Here is an 18155-nt window from a genome sequence, read left to right as displayed (position 1 = left end):
GTGCACGTGTAAAGTGTGTAAGCCCACTGCTGGCTTTACAGTTTGATCTTTCCCGCTTTACTCAGTTAAAGCCATAGATCAGAACTGGTCGACAGTGAAGGGTGTTTCTGTAGTCCATCATTATGGACAGAATCACTGAAGTGAGGCCTGGCTGTGCTTTCCAACTCTGGCAAAAGTTTCTCCTCAGAGTTTCAGTTTCTTTATCTTTAAAATGGGGATAATTAAGCATATCATGGATGCTGGTCTGGTTAAGACAATATTTGCAAAAACAACCGTAAAATTATATATGCATATACATATTTTTGTTAATGGAAAAATCTACCTCATTCTTTCATCAAACCTTTCTGAAACTTTTATTTAATGGGAAACCTCCCTTCCACTTCAGTAAAACTTTCCTACAGTGCGGGGTCAGCATTTGTTTTCTATAAAAAACCTGAGAGTAGATATTTGAAGCTTTGTGGGCCATGTATACTTGGTTGCCACTGCTCAACTCTGCCGTGGTAGCCAGAGTGCCATGGGCGTAGGTGAACCAATGGCATGGCTGTGTTCTGATCACACTTTATTTATTGCCACTGACATTAGAATATGATACAACTTTCATGTGTCATGAAATACTATTTTTCTTTTGATTTTTTTCTGAACTATTTAAAAATGTAAAATCCATTCTTTGTTTATAGGCCATAGAAAAACAGGTAGCATACCAGGCTGGGCTGGTGGGCAAACAGACCTGTTAGAAAGGCAGGCCTGGGTCTCATCAGTCTTAACCTTCCCTCATTTAAGTCTTTAGTTTTGCTTTTTGTTTGCATCTGACTTTGATTATTCTCTCTTAGGTCAGGGCTCATATCCTTGTTATTTATTGTTATTGTTGTTAAGCACACTTTTGTACTGATTGTTTTTCATAGTGTCTGTCTTAGACTTGTGTTTTCTTCTGCAAATACACACATTCTATTACATTATCATCGTGGGATAGAAAAGGTGACCCTATATGAGGCTTTGCCCAAGTCATTTAAGAAAGCTGCCTTTTTCTTTCTTTCTTTTTTGAGACAGAGTTTCTCTCTGTTGCCCTAGCTAGAGTGCCGTGCATCCTGGCTCATAGCAATCTCAAACTCCTGTGCTCTTGCCTCAACCTCCTGAGTAGCTAGGACTACAGGCACACACCACTGGACCTGGCTAATTTCTATTTTTTGGTAGAGACAGGTCTCGCTCTTGCATAGGCTGGTATCAAATTCCTGAGCTCAAGGAATCAACTGCCCAGCCCTCCCACAGTGCTAGGATTATAAGTGTGAGCCATCGCACCTTGTCTGGCTTTTTCTATTTTACCATTTTTTCAGAGGTTGTGATTACGTATTTGACCTTCTCTGTAAATTGCCACTTAAGAAACAGTATGAAAAGAACAGTGGATCAGCTGGCACTGGTGGATAGCAATTGATTAAATGATAATCCATTTAATGTTTTTTAAACTTACTAAGCAAAAGAACAAATTCTCTCCTTAAACATAAGATGAGAAATCTGAACACTTTGTTGATTTAAGAACATCAATCAGATTCTTTTTTACAGATAGTCAAGGGACTAGAAGAAGAGTGGACGTCCTGATGGGGACTTTTTCCCCCAGTGCATTCTTTAGTCAGCCGAGATGGTAGTGTCTATAGCTGCTGCCTTACATTGACATCTAATGTCCACCAATATCTCTTTAGAATGAAGCTGTCAGTGTTACCCAGGAAGTGGTGACGCTAAAGTGTGACAGGTGTTGATCTATTCCAATTCCCCTGCCATCAGGCCAACATCTGAATGAAGAAAGGAAAACATGGCAAAAAGATAGGAGCAGCAATGAAAAAGAGTCCCAAAGCCTTTGGACTTTTGCACTTTAATTCAGATATCTAACATAATTTATATTAAATAAAAATTATATCAATAAATCCTAAATTGTGATTAGAGTACATGTGACAGTTTTATTTTGTGGTCTGTGCTTCAACTGCTTAGCAATACCCAGCATTTGCTGCCTGAATTCCTTAATGTGGGCTGTTGATTTGAAGTTACATGCAGAAATTATCAGGAAGCCATGAAGATGTTTCTGACCTCTTTAATACTACATATATGTTCTCATTTACATGCTTATTTGATCTGCTAATTTAAAATTGATGAAGGTGAAGTTGTTAACTAAAAAGCTATGAATCAGGATAGTTGACAACAGAACATTAGATTCATATAGTTTTTACAGTTTTCAAAGGGCAATAGAGCCTCATCATAATGCTTTGAAGGAGCTTAGACAGGGTAAGTATCTTTCTACAGCATCTTTGAGTAAAGGAGGAGGGACCTGCAGAGGCCATGTCACATGCCACCTGTCCACAGGGAGAAGTGACATCACTGGGGTTGTTATGATGCTAGAATACTAACCAATGTTCTGGGTTAGCAGTTCTCAAAGTGTGAGCAGAGAGCCCTGGTGGTCTTCAAGACCCTTACAGGGGTTTTGCCAGTTCAAAACTATTTCAGAATAATGCTAAGATGTTATTTTTCTTTTTTCACCCTCATCTTACGAAAGTATACAGTAGAATTTTTCAAAGGCTACATGACATGGTAAGATGTTATCATTCTGACATCCAGTGAGACAGATGCCAGTGTATGAATGTAATCTTGTGTTTTCTAGATTTCCCAATTTTAATCCCTAATATGATAAATATTAATGGATCCATATAAACACAAGAAATTTGAAGAATGTAAAAGGGTCAAAGACAGAAAGTGTGAGGACAGCTGTTGTAGATATTTTGCTAAGACCATTTGAGATGGAATCTCTTCTGATGTTGAAAACACCCCAGTGAGAAAGGCACTATTGTCATTTCCACTGAATACATGAGGATGAAGGCCTGGAGAATTAATGACTTGCAGAAGGTCACATGTGCAGTAAGCTGCAAAGCCAGAATTTGAACCTGGGTTTCAAGTTCTTAACTACTCTGCCAACTGTGCTGCCAGGCATTTTGTTCCTCAAAGAAGTGCCAGGAACACTTGGATTTTTATATCAGCTTCTCAGAGGAGGAACTTTTCAAAATCTAGGCCATCCTCCAGGGAATATAAATATGAAGAATATTCTCATAGACAGTGTAAAACAGAGATCATGTTCTAGTGGTTTGTAGGCTCAGTCTTTTACTATCTGAAAAGCAAAGCAAGGGGGTATCCATTTTTGAAACTTGAGAGGATTTCACTTAAAAAATTTCAGATTGCCAACTATCCTTGAAAAATTGGGAGATCTGAATTGGTGTTCCCAAGTTCCCATAAGCAGCTGAAGCTTAGACCCGCTGCTCTCCTTAGGCTATCCTCTAGCCTGCCACAGACCCCACCACTCCTTATTACCTCCCCTCACAGCTCATGTCCCTCATTTATGATACCTGTTTGAGGTGTTTGGGTTAGAAACAGTTGAAGATGTTCTGTCCACTGCATGGTCTTTATAGGCCATCAGTGTCTCACTTACTTAAAAACCAGAAAGACACTGGCAGGAAAAGAACAAAATACATCTCACTGTGTGTACCCAGTCCAATTTGTAGTAAAGACCTCATTGACAATGCTGAATTGAGAGCAGGTTGCTTCTTTTCTTACTAAAGCATCATATCCTGATTCATTAAAGAATAAGGATGTGCCAGTGAATTAACATTTATTTTTAAATGTGCAGCTCTTTCTTTTTTAAGGGTAATAGTGAAATAAGCACATTACACTCATTGGCCTCATTTTATGTTTATTTTAGTAATGTCTATTATCTCCATCATTATCGTGTCTGGACCCTTTATGAAACTTAAAATGTCTCTGTGAACCACCTTGTACATGTTATATCAGTCATTGGAGAGAATTTAAGACTGTCAACCTAAAGGACTTCACTATCCTGGGCATGTGGATAAAATTATTGAATTTCACAGTTTTATGCTTAAAATGTCATCTCTTTTCAGCAGTAAGTATTAAGTGTTTATCATAATTTTTAGACGTATGTAAGTCTGGCTCTTTTTTCTTTTGCCTCTCCTCAGACTGGAAGTTTCATAAAGTTGATATTCCATCTGTTTTCTGTGTGTTCACAATGTATATTCTGTGCTTTCTGTATAGCACTTAGCACATAGTAACAGTAAATGAATGAGTTAATAAATCTATCAGTTGTGATAACTTGTTTTCTAGATGCAAGAATTATAAGATTTTCAATAAATACCTGTTTTCAGTGAAAATGTTCATGCTTCCTCATTCAAGAGTTAAGTTGGAGAGAGACATTTATTTTTTATTTTCCACATAAATATGCATTTATTTCTTTGTGTTAGTGTGTGTTTCACATTCTATTTAGGATAGTCCCCCTCTTCATGATATGAGGTCAGTGGGTAAGTTGCACATCCACCTTGCTAAGAGTAAGGAGGCGCCTATTGAGACCAGAGTATAAGAAGAGGCTTTTGACTTGAAAATTCAGCACCGAGTCTCTGCCATACTAAAAGATGGTCATCCTGCTGTTGGAAGGGGCAGTTATGTGGCCATTAGAAAAGTCTAGTGTAATAAGTAGCTTTTAGGCGATGTCTCCTGCAAAGGGGGCATCCTGCTATTAACCTATTCCTGAAAGAGAAATACCATTGTCTATTAATACTACTGGAACTAAAGATGAATAGTGAATTGGCCTTGATCTGACAGTGAGTTTGACTTTGGTAAATCATCACTTTAAAAGGTTCTTTTATATTTATGAAAAAAAGCGTGACGTCAAGCCAGGGGGGAAAATTGGTATCAATATTTAAGTCTCCCCCCCAAAAAAAGTCCCTTGTGTGAACAGTCTTTTTTTTTTTTTTTTACATGCATAACTAATTAGCTTAGGTTATTATAAGCAGGGCTGCTGTGATAAAGTTTCCGGCCGTGTCTCGGGATACCTCGTTTATAGTGCCTTCTCTATGCCAGTTAGTTTTTGAATTGGAGATACAGAAAGTAAAGGGAAGAGTAGTCTACCGTTTCTCATTGGATTGGGGCCACCTACAACGTTGTTATGCTGGAAATGCTAGAATATAATCACTATCAGGTGAGCGTTATTTTTATTCGTATTCAGCCTCTGAAATATAATGCAATAAATAGATTAATCTTCCTTTTTTTATGTTACTGTATTAGGCACACTGTTTTCAATAAGTACAAATCTACTCTTTTAATGCTGCTTATTATTATTTGATGACTGAAGTAGTAATTCAATATAATTTTGAACAAAATAAATATTAGAAGGATATTTTTTCTCTAGTGTGTGGCTGTAATCTCTTCATCAGCTTTTATTCATACATAGTTCATAAGGTTAAGGGGGAAAATGTCTTAAAATTGAATATCATAGTTTTGGAAATACAAGCATTTCTAACTCTGTATTAATGTTTACAGGAAAGGAGAAAAATGATCCTGGTAGCTTATTGATAGTTATGCCTTTAAAAACACATACATCTAAGTGTTATGCATTTGAAAGAAACTGCTGGATATGAAATTGCTTTTTACCCTGAGTTCTTTCCTAATTAAAATGTTGAATAATAATGTCCACGTGAAAGTGGGAGGAATTAATCTACAACTAGTTGATTTAATCATCAGAATGTTTGTGTTTATTTTCTACAACCATTTTACAGTTGGTTCTTAAAAAGGTTTTTTTAAAAAAAAAAGAAAATTATTCTGTTTGCCAATGAAAGTGAAATAAACTGAGTTAAAACTCCTTCTACATGGTTGTTTTGATCTTAATAAACCCTTTCAAGTATGTTGGGGAAATTTTTGCCCTACAGATAGTTTCAAACTTTTAATTATTAGATTTGAGAAGAAGAGCACACGATTTGAAAGAGATGTATAATTAATTAGGAGGGCAATAAAATAGGGCAAAGTATTACCCCCAAATCCTACAAGTTAGTTAGACTTTCAACTTCAGTAATATCAAAATCCATTAGCACAGTGCCTGGTGTGTAACAGGGGCTTACTAATTTACTCTCTTGGTGGAAAGCTGGTCACCTCTGGTCAGCTTCATATTTGTGCCTAAAAGAGGGAACTGTCTGCAACTCAAAAATAACAATGCCGTCTTCTTTTCCCTCCTTGGCTATGTCCAGGTGCAGACTCACCTCGAAAACCCCACCAAGTACCACATACAGCAAGCCCAAAGGCAGCAGGTAAAGCAGTACCTTTCTACCACTTTAGCAAATAAACATGCCAACCAAGTCCTGAGCTTACCATGTCCAAACCAGCCTGGTGATCATGTCATGCCTCCAGTGCCGGGGAGCAGCGCGCCCAACAGCCCCATGGCTATGCTTACGCTTAACTCCAACTGTGAAAAAGAGGTAATTCATGTCTCCTCTCCTCTCCTTTTCTTACTTTGAATAATTTGTCTGTTGGAAATTATTCCTGCACTTAACTGTGGACTATAGTCTGTCCACATGGCCACAGTCACCAGCCTTTGTCCCCAATGCCCCAGCGTGGCTGTGGCGTTCCAGCTTCTTGGCCCTGTCTCTGGGTTACTGGGTTTAGGATGGGGCTTGCTGTAACTGGAACGTGAAGGCAAGGACACTCTCTCCTGCCACTCGCTGCCTTCTTCCTTAGCCGAGTGCTGCCTTCTCTTTCGTGCCTTTCACAGAGCAGTGTAAATGCAGAGAGGAGAAGGAGAGGTGGAAAAGGAAAGGCAAAAATAGAAAAGGTGTGGGACAGGCGGTTCGGAAGTTCCGCTTGTTGTGAATGTCTGGAATAGTATTTTTATTTCTCTGTAAGTTGGGAAAAAAGCATAGAGCGTACATAGATGGATTTGAATAATATAGCACATGAGAATATAACAAAAACAAAATTTTCTGCACTTGAACTTAGCCAAAAGGCCAAGAAGTGATAGAAGTTTAATTTCTGGCTACATTCCGTTCCATGTTAAAATTGCTGCTGCCCATTAAGTCTGCTTTTGTAAAGGCTGGATTGGAGACAAGGCTCAAACATACCTTCGAGCTAATTGCTGCATCAAAATTTGGAGAATTATTAAAAAAAAATTTGAGAATTAAAATACTTGAGAGGAGAGTTGTGATTTAATGCCTGTTATTTTCCAATTATGAGATGATGAGCTTCATTTTAATGGACTTTTACCATACTCTGAAATGTTTATGTGAGTTCAGAGGTGACTTTTCTCAAGTTGGATTGCTTTTAATTTCTACACTTCTGGAGGAACTAAGTCTTTTCCTCTGTGCCCAAACTGAGCATATTTCCTTATCTTCCTCTGTCTGTATTTGTTATCTAGTGAGCCGGTTTGCCACAAGTTCTCTCTTCATTCTTTAGTCTCTTGGTCAATTTCACTTTGTTTGAGAGCTTAGTTCATCTTGTTGCTGTATCGCCAGGCTCCTGTGAACATGTCATCCAAGTCATGGGATGCTGTTGCTTTTGTTTCTGCAGGGGTTTTATAAGTTTGAAGAGCAAAACAGGGCGGAGAGCGAGTGCCCGGGGATGAACACACATCCGCGAGCGCCGTGCATGCAGGTACTGAGTGACTCGGCAGCCCAGGGGACACTTTATGACGAGAGTCTATATGTGGCCAAACACCTTCCTGATGACTCAACGGCTTTTTCAACCCCCATTGATTTTTATTTTTTTTAAATGGGGAAAACGATGAACAGGGCTATGATTAAATAATGACTAAGGAAATTAAAATGTACTTTTCTTCTAAGTTGCTTTAAATCACCAAAAAGTGCTTAAAATTCCTAAATTGTATTAAATAAGATACAAAATATTAATGTCATTTGTGTATGTATAAGCCATCATCAGTGAATATATTATGCAAATTTGTAGGGTAAAATTGTCATTGAATATTAGTAAAACCAAGAAGTGTATATGTGATCCGCATCGTTTTATAAATGGAATATCATGTAACATATATTTTGAAACTATGTTTATTAATTTAGTAATATTTAATGGATATTTTCCCAAGTAATTAAAGGTTCTTTTATAACATCCTATTTAATGGACACATAAATTGTGCTATCTCCATTTATATATTCATGTGTGTACAGACATATGAGACATTAATAACCAACAGAAGACTTTCTCTTTTTTTTTTTTTTTTTGGTCTTCTGTATTTCCTATCAAATTGCACTACCTTTGTCTTAAAAGAAAGAAATTATTTATTTTGAAAATTCTATCACATCAAGCTCAGTCATTTTACTTCCCTCAAAATAAAATTAAACATTACAAAGAAAGGTTGTTTGTCAGTCCCTTGGCCTAACTGCATATTGACTAACACAGTTGGAAACTCTTAAAGACAAACAAGACAAATACCAGTGGTGTACCTAGAAACGGGAACTAACAGTGTGCTAGCATTTACTTCTAACTAGCTGCCAGTTATTCTTCTCAGGGATCACTTAATGAGACTCACTTTTTGAGTATTTATCATTGTATTCCTGGCACCATGAACACTTTATATGGTTTGTACTGAAATCTCACAAAAATCCAATGAGGCAATAAATATTATTAACCCCTCCATTTCATAAATTGGCAAACTGAAGCGCTTAATGAGTAGAGGCCTTGCCCTTAATCTAAAAGGGTAGGAGAACCCAGATCCAGCCCCATGCTGTTGGAGCTCCTCCTCTTTGATGGAACTGTCAGGAAGACCCAGAGGGGTATCCCTGTGTGTCCTGAGATGTCATCACATACCTAGGAAGCACTATTCAGACCCACAGACCTCTGGTATATAAGGTGTTTACAAAGAAATGTTTTCACAGACTTGTCTTTGCAACTGCTGCAATGCACATGTAATCACCGTTGTTTATTATCGTAACTGATGTTTTGGTACTTTAAGAATAAAATTGATCTAGTGGGAATGTCAGCTCCATGACTGTAATGATAACCTCGTCCTCGTGCAGTCTTCAGGGAGTACTGAGCACACTGGCAGCTGTACAAGGAGAAACTTACTTTACAAGTCACTGAAAAATCAGTGCAGGGCTAGGCAGTGGCCTCGGCTCCAGTGTCCACACGTGCCTGTGAAACCATCTGTGTTGTCCTTCTGCAAACAGGATGAGGGAAGGGCATGAGGCATGGTCTTTAGTGAAAATGAAAGTGGCAGCCATCATTCAAGATGAAGTTTCATTTTTCTTCATTGTTTAGGGCAGGCAGTTTACATAGTTATTGAGGGCATGGGTTAAATTGTTGCTCTATTCTTCAACGTGTGACTTTGGTCAAGCTGCTTCTCATTTATTTCACCTGGAAAATCACTAAATCACTTCTCATTTATTTCACTTGGAAAATCACTAATCACTAAAATAATAAAAGCATCTTCCCTGGTAGGGTTGTTGTCAGGATAAAGAACTTAGCCTATGAAAATACCAGAGCCCAGTGCTTGGTACCTAGTAATCACTCATTTAATGTTGGCCTCAAGTATCATTCTCATCACCACCTCAACACTCATCACTAGTGTTGATGGTCTTTGGTAATATTTAACATTAGTGGGAAATGGACGGTTACTTGTGAGACTCTAAAGAGTATGATTATTTTGGTTAATAAAGGACCATGGATCTTTTTTTGGGTTGTATTGCATAGTTTTTGTTTATTTCTGTCTCTCTTTCATTGCCCTTTTTCCTACAGATGGATGATGTAATCGATGACATCATTAGCCTAGAATCAAGTTATAATGAAGAAATCCTGGGTTTGATGGATCCTGCCTTGCAAATGGCAAATACGGTATTGATCTTTTTTTTTCTAAAAGAAAATCTTGAGCTTTTTCTACTGTTTTCTCCCCTTTTCTTAGACTTTTCATTTATCTCTGTAAAATGTTCATTAAGCAATTTATTAATGATAAAATGGAGAATTAGCTCCGAATTACATGTAAGTGACTTTGAGACATTAGAAATTAAGAACTTTTTAAGAGTTTATCAATAACCCTGGGATAAAGCTTTTGTGTTCCCTGGAGTTCACGAACACTTTCAGTAGGACATCAGGTTTTCCAATTCCCCCTTCCATCTCACATCCAAACTTAGTATAGTGCAGCCCAGGGGACCACTGTGGATTGTACTATGTGTATTCACTGTGGTGTTCTAGGTAGCCTGAAAAACTTAATGTAGTTTTTAAAGAAGGGAGGTTTTAGGGGGGGTTTGTTTGTTTGTTAGTTTTTAAATATTCACAGGTGATGTAAGCCATTGGGGTTTCTTTTCTTCAAGAGGAAAATTTACTCCATGAACAAGTAGTCCTATTTACTCTTGTATGTCCCTTATTTTTTTCTATAATTTGGAGTCTTGCTTGTATTATTTGTTTATTTATTTTGCTCCTTACATTTTTCGTTCTATGTTATTTGTTTTACCAAAATCCGACTGCAGATCTTATTTAGTCCTTGCAGTAATTCTGTAAGTCAAGTTGGGATGCTACCATCTTCCTTGGTTTTAGATTGTACCTAGGTTAGACAGTCCTGCACGAGATTTCGTAGCTTGGATGTGTCAACGTCAGGCCTTCCAGGTAGGTCTTTGAATGCGCACACTCTGTTCCTTTTCTTTTTTCTCTGAGAGCAAGGAGACTACCAATGCTCTCTAATAACTAGTGTTTTGAAGACTAACATCTATTGACAGGAAAGGGGAATTATTGATTAATTGTCATGGGGTTTCAGATTTACAAGATGAAATATTTTGGAGATCCATTTCACAACAGTGTGAATATATACAACACAACTGAACTGTGCATTTAAAAATGGTTAAGATGCCAAATTTTATGTTTTATATATCTATATCTATTTCTGTATCTATCTATCTATATATATATATATTTATTTCTACAAAACATTTTTTTAAAGGAAGACTAAATTCCAGTAGTAAATTCCTTTGGCCAAGGTACAAAGTATCCCTTACTTAATTTACACCAAAATCTTCAGTAAATTGATTTGTATAGTTATCATTTTCTTTTCTTTCCCATCTTTTTTTTTTTTTTTTTTTTTGGCCGGGGCTAGGTTTGAACCTGCCACCTCCGGCATATGGGACCGGCGCCCTACTCCTTGAGCCACAGGCGCCGCCCTTCTTTCCCATCTTGATTCAGTTCCTTAAATTCACTTACTTGAACTCTTGTCTGTAATATTTAGAGTACGCCCATATCCCACCCATCTAAACTTCCCCCCTGATTTTTGAATACCCAATATTCTGCCATTCTGATAAATGTTTCTGTGCTGGACTCTCCTCTTCCTTGTTGATAACTGGTTGACTTCCATGGAATCATTGTGCTTTCAACTTGGTGTATCCCATGGGACAGAATATACTTGTGTGCAGTCAGAAGCCTGGGCTGGACATAGCAAAATACTTGGGGGAGCTTGCACTAGGGAATCTATGAATATACCTGAAGACATATCTTTTTATAATTTTTACATTTTTACATTTATAATGTTTCACTGTTCTAGCAGCATTGATTAGAAATGGCCTAGGCATCTCAAAAGAACATTTCTGTGAGGGGGGTCATTTTGCTGATGATGTCAAGTGGGTAACTGAGCATGCTCAGCAGATTGTAAAATTGGCATAATTTTATAAAATCAATTGCGTTTTTTCTTTTTGCAATTATGAAGACATTTGAAGTCATCTGACCCAATTTAGTACCCAGTACATTAACCTTCGCTTGCCTATCCTTCATATTCCCTACAAAAAAGTTAAGCAGCAGGCTCCTTGAAACACTCCGATGAAAGATCTGCCTTAGCTCACTATGGAAGCAATAAAATATAATGGTTAGGATTTGGAGGTTTGTAACCAGATATGGTTCCAAATCTTAAGTCTATCATTTGCTCCGTGACCTTGCATGTTACCTTAGCTTCTTAAAGTCCTTGGTTTCCCCATCTACAAAATGGGGCTGTTAAATATACTTACATCGCGTGGTCATTTCACCCGACAAAGTGTGTGGAACATTTAGCCTTGGCAACCTACGTGGTACTCAATAATATTGTCTAGATTAAGTGTAATTATTAATTATAACATCAAATAATTTTAATAGTATTTATTCAATTGATATTCATTGAGCACTATACTTTGTCAAGTTTTATGTTAGAATAACATACTTAATAATCAAGACATTATTGATATCTTGATTATCAATTATCTAACTGCTCCTGAACTGTTTTAAAGATTGATTTAGCATTTATTAATACACCTAGTAGGTGACCAGTGCTGAGTGAGGTGCTATGGATGCAAAGGTGGGTAAGGTATGCTTTCTGTTTTCATGGGGCTTACCAGGCTAGAAGCGGGAGACTTCTTTCACTCTTAAGTGGAGAAGGATAATTCAGGAACAAAGAGGCCATCTCAAGGGAATTTCCAAATAGGAAAGATCCCCTGGGCAGAGTTGAATTAATATCCAGCCAAGGCCAGATGCAGTGGCTCACACCTATAATCCCAGCGCTTTGGGAGGCTAAGATGGGAGGATCAATTGAGTTCAAGACCAGTTAAGACCAGTCTAAGCCAGAGCGAGACCTTATCTCGGCAAAAAATAGAAAAATTAAACTAGCTTGGCATTGTGATGGGTGCCTTTAGTCCCAGCTACTCAGGAGGCTGAGGCATGAGGATCTCTTGAGCCCAAGAGTTTGAGGTTGCTGTGAGCTATGATGCCACGGCATTCTAGCCTAGGGCAACAGAGCGAGATTCTGTCTCAAAAAAAAAAAATAAATAAATAAAATAAATAGAAAAAATACCAAGAAATGGTGGTATATGCCTGTAATCTTAGCTACTCAGGAGGCTGAGGTGAGAAGTTCACTTGTGGCCAGGAATTTGAGGTAGCAGTGAGCGCTATTGCGCTCCAGGTGGAGATGACAGAGCAAGACTTTGTCTCAACAAAAGAAAGAGAGAGAGAGAAAAAGAGAAAGAAAGAAAATTATCACTCAGGAAAGGAGTACACAGAAGCTACCCTCAGAAGTCACTGACTTTATCCCAGTATCTATTTCTTTTCTCTATTCCTGTGCTATAAAAATGTAAATATGGCCCCTTTGAGGTCTTCTTACAACAAAACTGTTTCAACATTTTCTTATTTGGGGAGAGACAATATAACTTCAGTGTTAGGAGCACACACCCTGAACTGGATATCTGAGAGCATACTTGAGTGAGTTTTTTGACCTTTCTGCCTCAGTTTCCTTGTCTGCAAAATGGGGCTAACAGTAGCATCTACTACAATAGAATTAACATGTGAATTATAAGAGGTCACTCACAAAAAGCATTTCAGACAGTTCAGCCCCAAGGAGCTCCCACTAAAGGTTAGTTACTAGCATTCACTCTTGATAAACTTGCATTTTAGCTATCAAAATTAAGCAAAATCCTACTACAATCTATTAACGTTTTAACTTTTTTCCCACAGTTAAGTTTAACTTTAATGTTCTTCATGTTAGGCATTTCTTTCTTTTATTTGATTCTTTGAAATGCTATATTTCAAGTTATCTACTTAAAAAAAAAAAGTGGAAGGAACACTTAGAGAGGAAACTATCCTAAGGGAATTGAAGTCTAGAAATAACTATTCTGAGAACACAAGGGCCCACTTGTACCATCACAAACAATGAATAAAAGTCCCAGTTTACTTGTGTTAACAGTGCTCAATTGATACAGAGAAGGGGATCATCTAGAAAGAAAAAAATAATAACATTTTACTGTTATCATTGACTTGGAAAAATATTCATTTTGGTGGAGCACCACATTGGAGCAATCAGTTCAGACCACAGCTGGGGCATGCTTACCTTCTCTTTATTGTCCTAATTAGACTGTAGCCTTTTCATTTGCCCACTATGCAACTTGTCATCTGGAAGTGAAATCTTGTCCATCAGGTTAACGTGCTGGTTTTATCCAGCAAAATACCCATGTTAACAGAAGATGTCTTTTCCTCTTTCTGAGCTCCAAAGGTGTTATTTTGACCTGCTTGTGATGCTAATTGAATTTATAGGTAAATTTTTCTAACCCAGAAGAAGAACCACAGAATACTTTCCTTAAAGTGCATAACTAGGAGATTGGCTTTTTTTTTTTTGCAGTTTTTTTTTTTTTGGCTAGGGCTGGGTTTGAACCCACCACCTCTGGTATATGGGGCCGGCACCCTACCCATTGAGCCACAGGCACTGCCCAGGAGATTGGCTTTTAACTAGGAAGCCATACTATTCTAATCAACCTTCCTTTTAGTAGCTTCAACAAATAATAGCTTTACTAGCTTCAACAAATAAATTAGTACCACAGATATATGCCACCTTTAGGACACAGTGGCTCTGCTGGCATTCAGGATGGAGAAGTGTTTATCGTGGGGAACTGCCCCGTGCATTAGAATGTTTAGCAGTATTCCCGGCCTTCCATCCATTAGAGGTCAGCAGGTACCTGCCCCCAGGTGTGATAACCAAAAATGTTTTCAGATAAACTGGATGTGATCTCCACTAGAAGCCCTGATTTGGGATAATGGGTCAGCTCGGCCCTGCAGATTCCCTGATTTCTGTATTTTGGTTTGCATTGCAATCATGGTAAAAATCTGTATTTTTGCAATTTGCATTGCAATCTGAGAAAATTGGTCTAACGGTTGACTTGTATATAGGCAGTCCCTGAGTTATAACATCCAACTGACATATAGTTTGCATTTACATACAGGTAACAGGTAAATGTACCTGTTTCTCCTTACACACAAATTCAACTTAAGAGAAAATCTACGGAATCCATGTTATTTGTAACCCAGGAACTGCCTGTACTTTGTAATTAACATAGCATGTAGTTTTCTTGATCAAACTGAAAATAGCTTGACTGTCCAGACTGTGAAGTGTGAATCCTGTGTACTTTCTAGAAAGTTATAATACTGTATTATTACAGTAGCTACTACTTATTGATAACTTAAGAGGCACTGTGTTTCACTTGCTATATTTCCATCAAATCTGATAAACCCCTGTGATATGAATGACAGGGACATTAAGCCGCAGAGTTTAGAAAACTTGCCTAATATCACACAGCAAGTCAGGAACAGAGGCAGGATTTGTATTTGAGTCTTTGACTTCTACATATAGGCTGTTCACCTCTGTATTATTGTCATAATTTGTAGATTAGAGTATCCACATCTGATGAGTGGGCACTGGGTAGTTATTTCCGCGGTCCACTTGGAGATGAGTTAAAAATTATAGTCTCTAACCATTTGATATCAGTATGGTGACACTGCTGCCCAGTATTCCTATTACAATGTGACATGAACCTCCTATCAAAATCCTTGATTCAGCCATGGTAAGAATCTTGGCTTTTCCTTATGTAAAAATCAAATAAAAATATATGCAATGTGCCATTCCTGTTCTATGTCTGGCCCCAAGTAGATATCCACAAAAGTAGATGCTCCCCAGCAAAATATTTCTGCATGTCCTGTGCAGCCTACTCCTAATCAGCAAATATTAGAAAATCAGCCAATGCAGGAAATGTTTAAAGCAGATAGAGCACTTTAAGCTACTTTTTGGACTGGAAGTAACAATGTCTGACATCCACAGCGTGGCTGATGAAGCACCTTCTCATAGAGAGTTTAGTTCCTCTCCCTTACTGGTCAGCACTACCCTGCTGGCAGTCCACGCTCATCACGGCCGTCCTCTCTGTATCTTTTCACCTCTCCCAATCCACTTCTCTCTAGGTGTCCCTCCAACCCCCATCTGCTCTCTTGTATAGAATAGTTAGAAAATCTGTTCTTGCTCCAGAACAGCTCAAAAGTAGATGTCGGTTCAATGTAGATCCATTGATGACTTAGAGATTTATACCACTTGCTGTTATTTATTCCTAACAAATAATCATAATAACACAATTGCATGTTTTATATACAGTTTGCATATGGGAACAATATATAAGAGGGTGCCAAAAAAAGTGCACATACTTTAAGAAAGAAAAAAAACTGTAAAAATTGAATACTCAATATGTACCGATACCAAAAGGTGAAACCAAGTCATATTGAGCACCTCTTGTAATTACAGATGTCAAACATGACTTGAGTATTACGAATTTAATGCAGTTTTTTTCCTTTCTTAAAATGGGTATACACTTTTTTGCACCATCTGTATATATGATTTGCATTTCTAGAACTATGGGAATAATTTTGTTTTTTAGTTTATTACTTTGAATTTTCAAGTCACGTTCTTGGTTTATTTGAACCCAGCAGTTCTCCTCAAATCTGAAACTCTAAGAAGATAGAGGAACAAAGCCTTGGAATCCAGAAAGGTTACCAGAATCACAGCAGCTTTATAAGTTTTGTCTCTCTGGCCCTTTGTAGTGCTGTGTTGAAACACGTGAGCGCCTTTCACTTTGTATTAAATTGGACAAGAATAAAACTGAATACACACAGAGCAAGGTTGACCCGGAGGAGGTGACCTATTTCAAATAAAGCCACTTAGTGAAATGACAGCTAATAATCAAAGTCACTTTTTATCAGTTCCTTAGTTAGAAGGCTTTGAGATGTTGTTCAAGGGCATTTTCTATGACCACGATGTCTACTTTATTTTTTGCATGTGTGTTACGTTTTATGCACACATTATAAATGCTGCCATTAAAAAGGAGCAGAGGGAGCTGGGCACTGCCGGTGTGTCTGTCTTTCCTGCTTCACCCCCCATCCCTGTAGACTCCATGTCAGATTTGCCTGTGGAGAGGTATCTTATCCATATATACCCTCACCCCATCTCTTTAGCTAGGGCTTCAGTTCATAGAGTATACATTTAGAAGCCACTGTGGGAATAGATGCAAATGGTTACTAGTGAGGGGAAACACATTTGGTTCTATTTTTATTCCATGGTATATTTTCATCTGCTTGTTCATGGTCATTTGAGAAGATGAAATGTACTCTATTAAGGACAGTCTTTACTCCATACCTCTTAATCTCTAAAAACTGTAGTCACACTTCAGTGTTTTCTGAATATACTTTTGTCAGATGTAGAGCAAAATTCAGAGTGAAATCAAGAAAGAGAAGGGCTAAGTGACATAATGTCTTACCCTGTATTGATGGTTATAGAAATTATTTGAATCTGAAAATGGTTAGATGTTTGTAGTGGAGGTTGTAAGGTCACTTAACTGTTTCTTCATAGTTAATTATTTCAAACTTCATTTCATGGCAGGGGAAGAGGAATCACCTTGGACCTCTTCTACAAAAATGGGCACTTAAAACTACTACAACCAACTCGTTATAAGGAAATGCACAATAGAATGGAATGACATCATGAAATGATGGGGCGGGGGGTGAATTCAGTACTTTAAAACATCCAATTCACAGCTAGAGGTAAAAACTCTTCAGCGAGCTTGGGAAGCCCAATTTCTGTTATTCTTCTAAAGTCTTTGGGCTCCCTCTTGTGGCTTTATGAAAAATTTCGATTACAAGGAAACTAGCCTTTTCTCTTTAGTAATAAGGAAGTAATTTATTTTCAATAAGAAAACATGTTTTATTGCTTTTCTTTATAAAAAAGAGAGAGAGAGAGAAGAAGGGAATGAGGACTAAAGGGAAGGAAGAACATTTGACTTTGATGGAAAAAAATAATTTGGTGACAAAGGCCATCTCACATAGAATTCTATTTTATGGTAATAGTCAACATTTATTAAACATCTACTATATCCTACTAGTTGTACTAGATATTACACTTGACAGATTATCCATTATCACCATGCTCAAATATAAACCCATTCAAAGGTAGTATAACCATATCATGGTGTGAGACTATCCTTTCCTCTCCTAAAGGGAACCGGCTAACCACATAGCTCTAATTATCTGTGAGTGAATGAAAAAAATAACTATCTCATGTTTTTTTTTATTTAAAAAAAGTTTTTATCAAATAATTTTTCTTAAATGAATCCTGGAATAGGATGTGTGTTTTATCTGAAACACTTACTAATTGTTCAATAATTCTGTTGTTGTTTCTCTCTCTTTAGTTACCTGTCTCGGGAAACTTGATTGACCTTTATGGAAACCAAGGCTTGCCACCTCCAGGCCTCACCATCAGCAACTCCTGTCCAGCTAACCTTCCCAACATAAAAAGGGAACTCACAGGTAAATACCCAGCAAATGTTCCTCTTACTGTAGAATTTCTGTCCAGTTCTGAATTAGACAAAGTCCACTATAGAGACATTCAGATTATATCCAACTCATTGACTTTTTAAGGTCTCTGCAGCAGCAAAAACATCATGCAATATATTTTAAGATGCAGGATTTATACTTGCAAATCCTGGTTTCCAGTATCTCTTGAGAGACCAGGAATTGGGGCCACCATACTT

The 18155-nt window shown here is 37.6% G+C and overlaps 1 protein-coding gene across 12 annotated transcripts in view; it reads left to right on the top strand.

Annotated features, from left to right (window-relative positions):
• Nucleotides 1-18155, top strand: part of MITF (melanocyte inducing transcription factor) — a 224148-nt gene that overhangs the window by 185814 nt on the left and 20179 nt on the right. For 9 of the 12 annotated variants that reach the window (XM_053599529.1, XM_053599527.1, XM_053599528.1 and 6 more), the window contains exons 3-6: nt 6066-6293; nt 7378-7461; nt 9559-9654; nt 17814-17931. In XM_053599529.1, coding sequence (XP_053455504.1) covers nt 6066-6293; nt 7378-7461; nt 9559-9654; nt 17814-17931 — 526 coding nt within the window. The remainder of the gene's footprint in view (nt 1-6065; nt 6294-7377; nt 7462-9558; nt 9655-17813; nt 17932-18155) is intronic. The other 3 variants (XM_053599536.1, XM_053599535.1, XM_053599533.1) reach the window with 2 other exon arrangements.

The sequence above is a fragment of the Nycticebus coucang genome, chromosome 8 (genome assembly GCF_027406575.1).
Source record: "Nycticebus coucang isolate mNycCou1 chromosome 8, mNycCou1.pri, whole genome shotgun sequence".
In the NCBI taxonomy this organism is placed as follows: Eukaryota; Metazoa; Chordata; class Mammalia; order Primates; family Lorisidae; genus Nycticebus; species Nycticebus coucang.
Note: the sequence above shows the minus strand (reverse complement) of the source record. Positions and strands in the feature narration are given on the sequence as shown.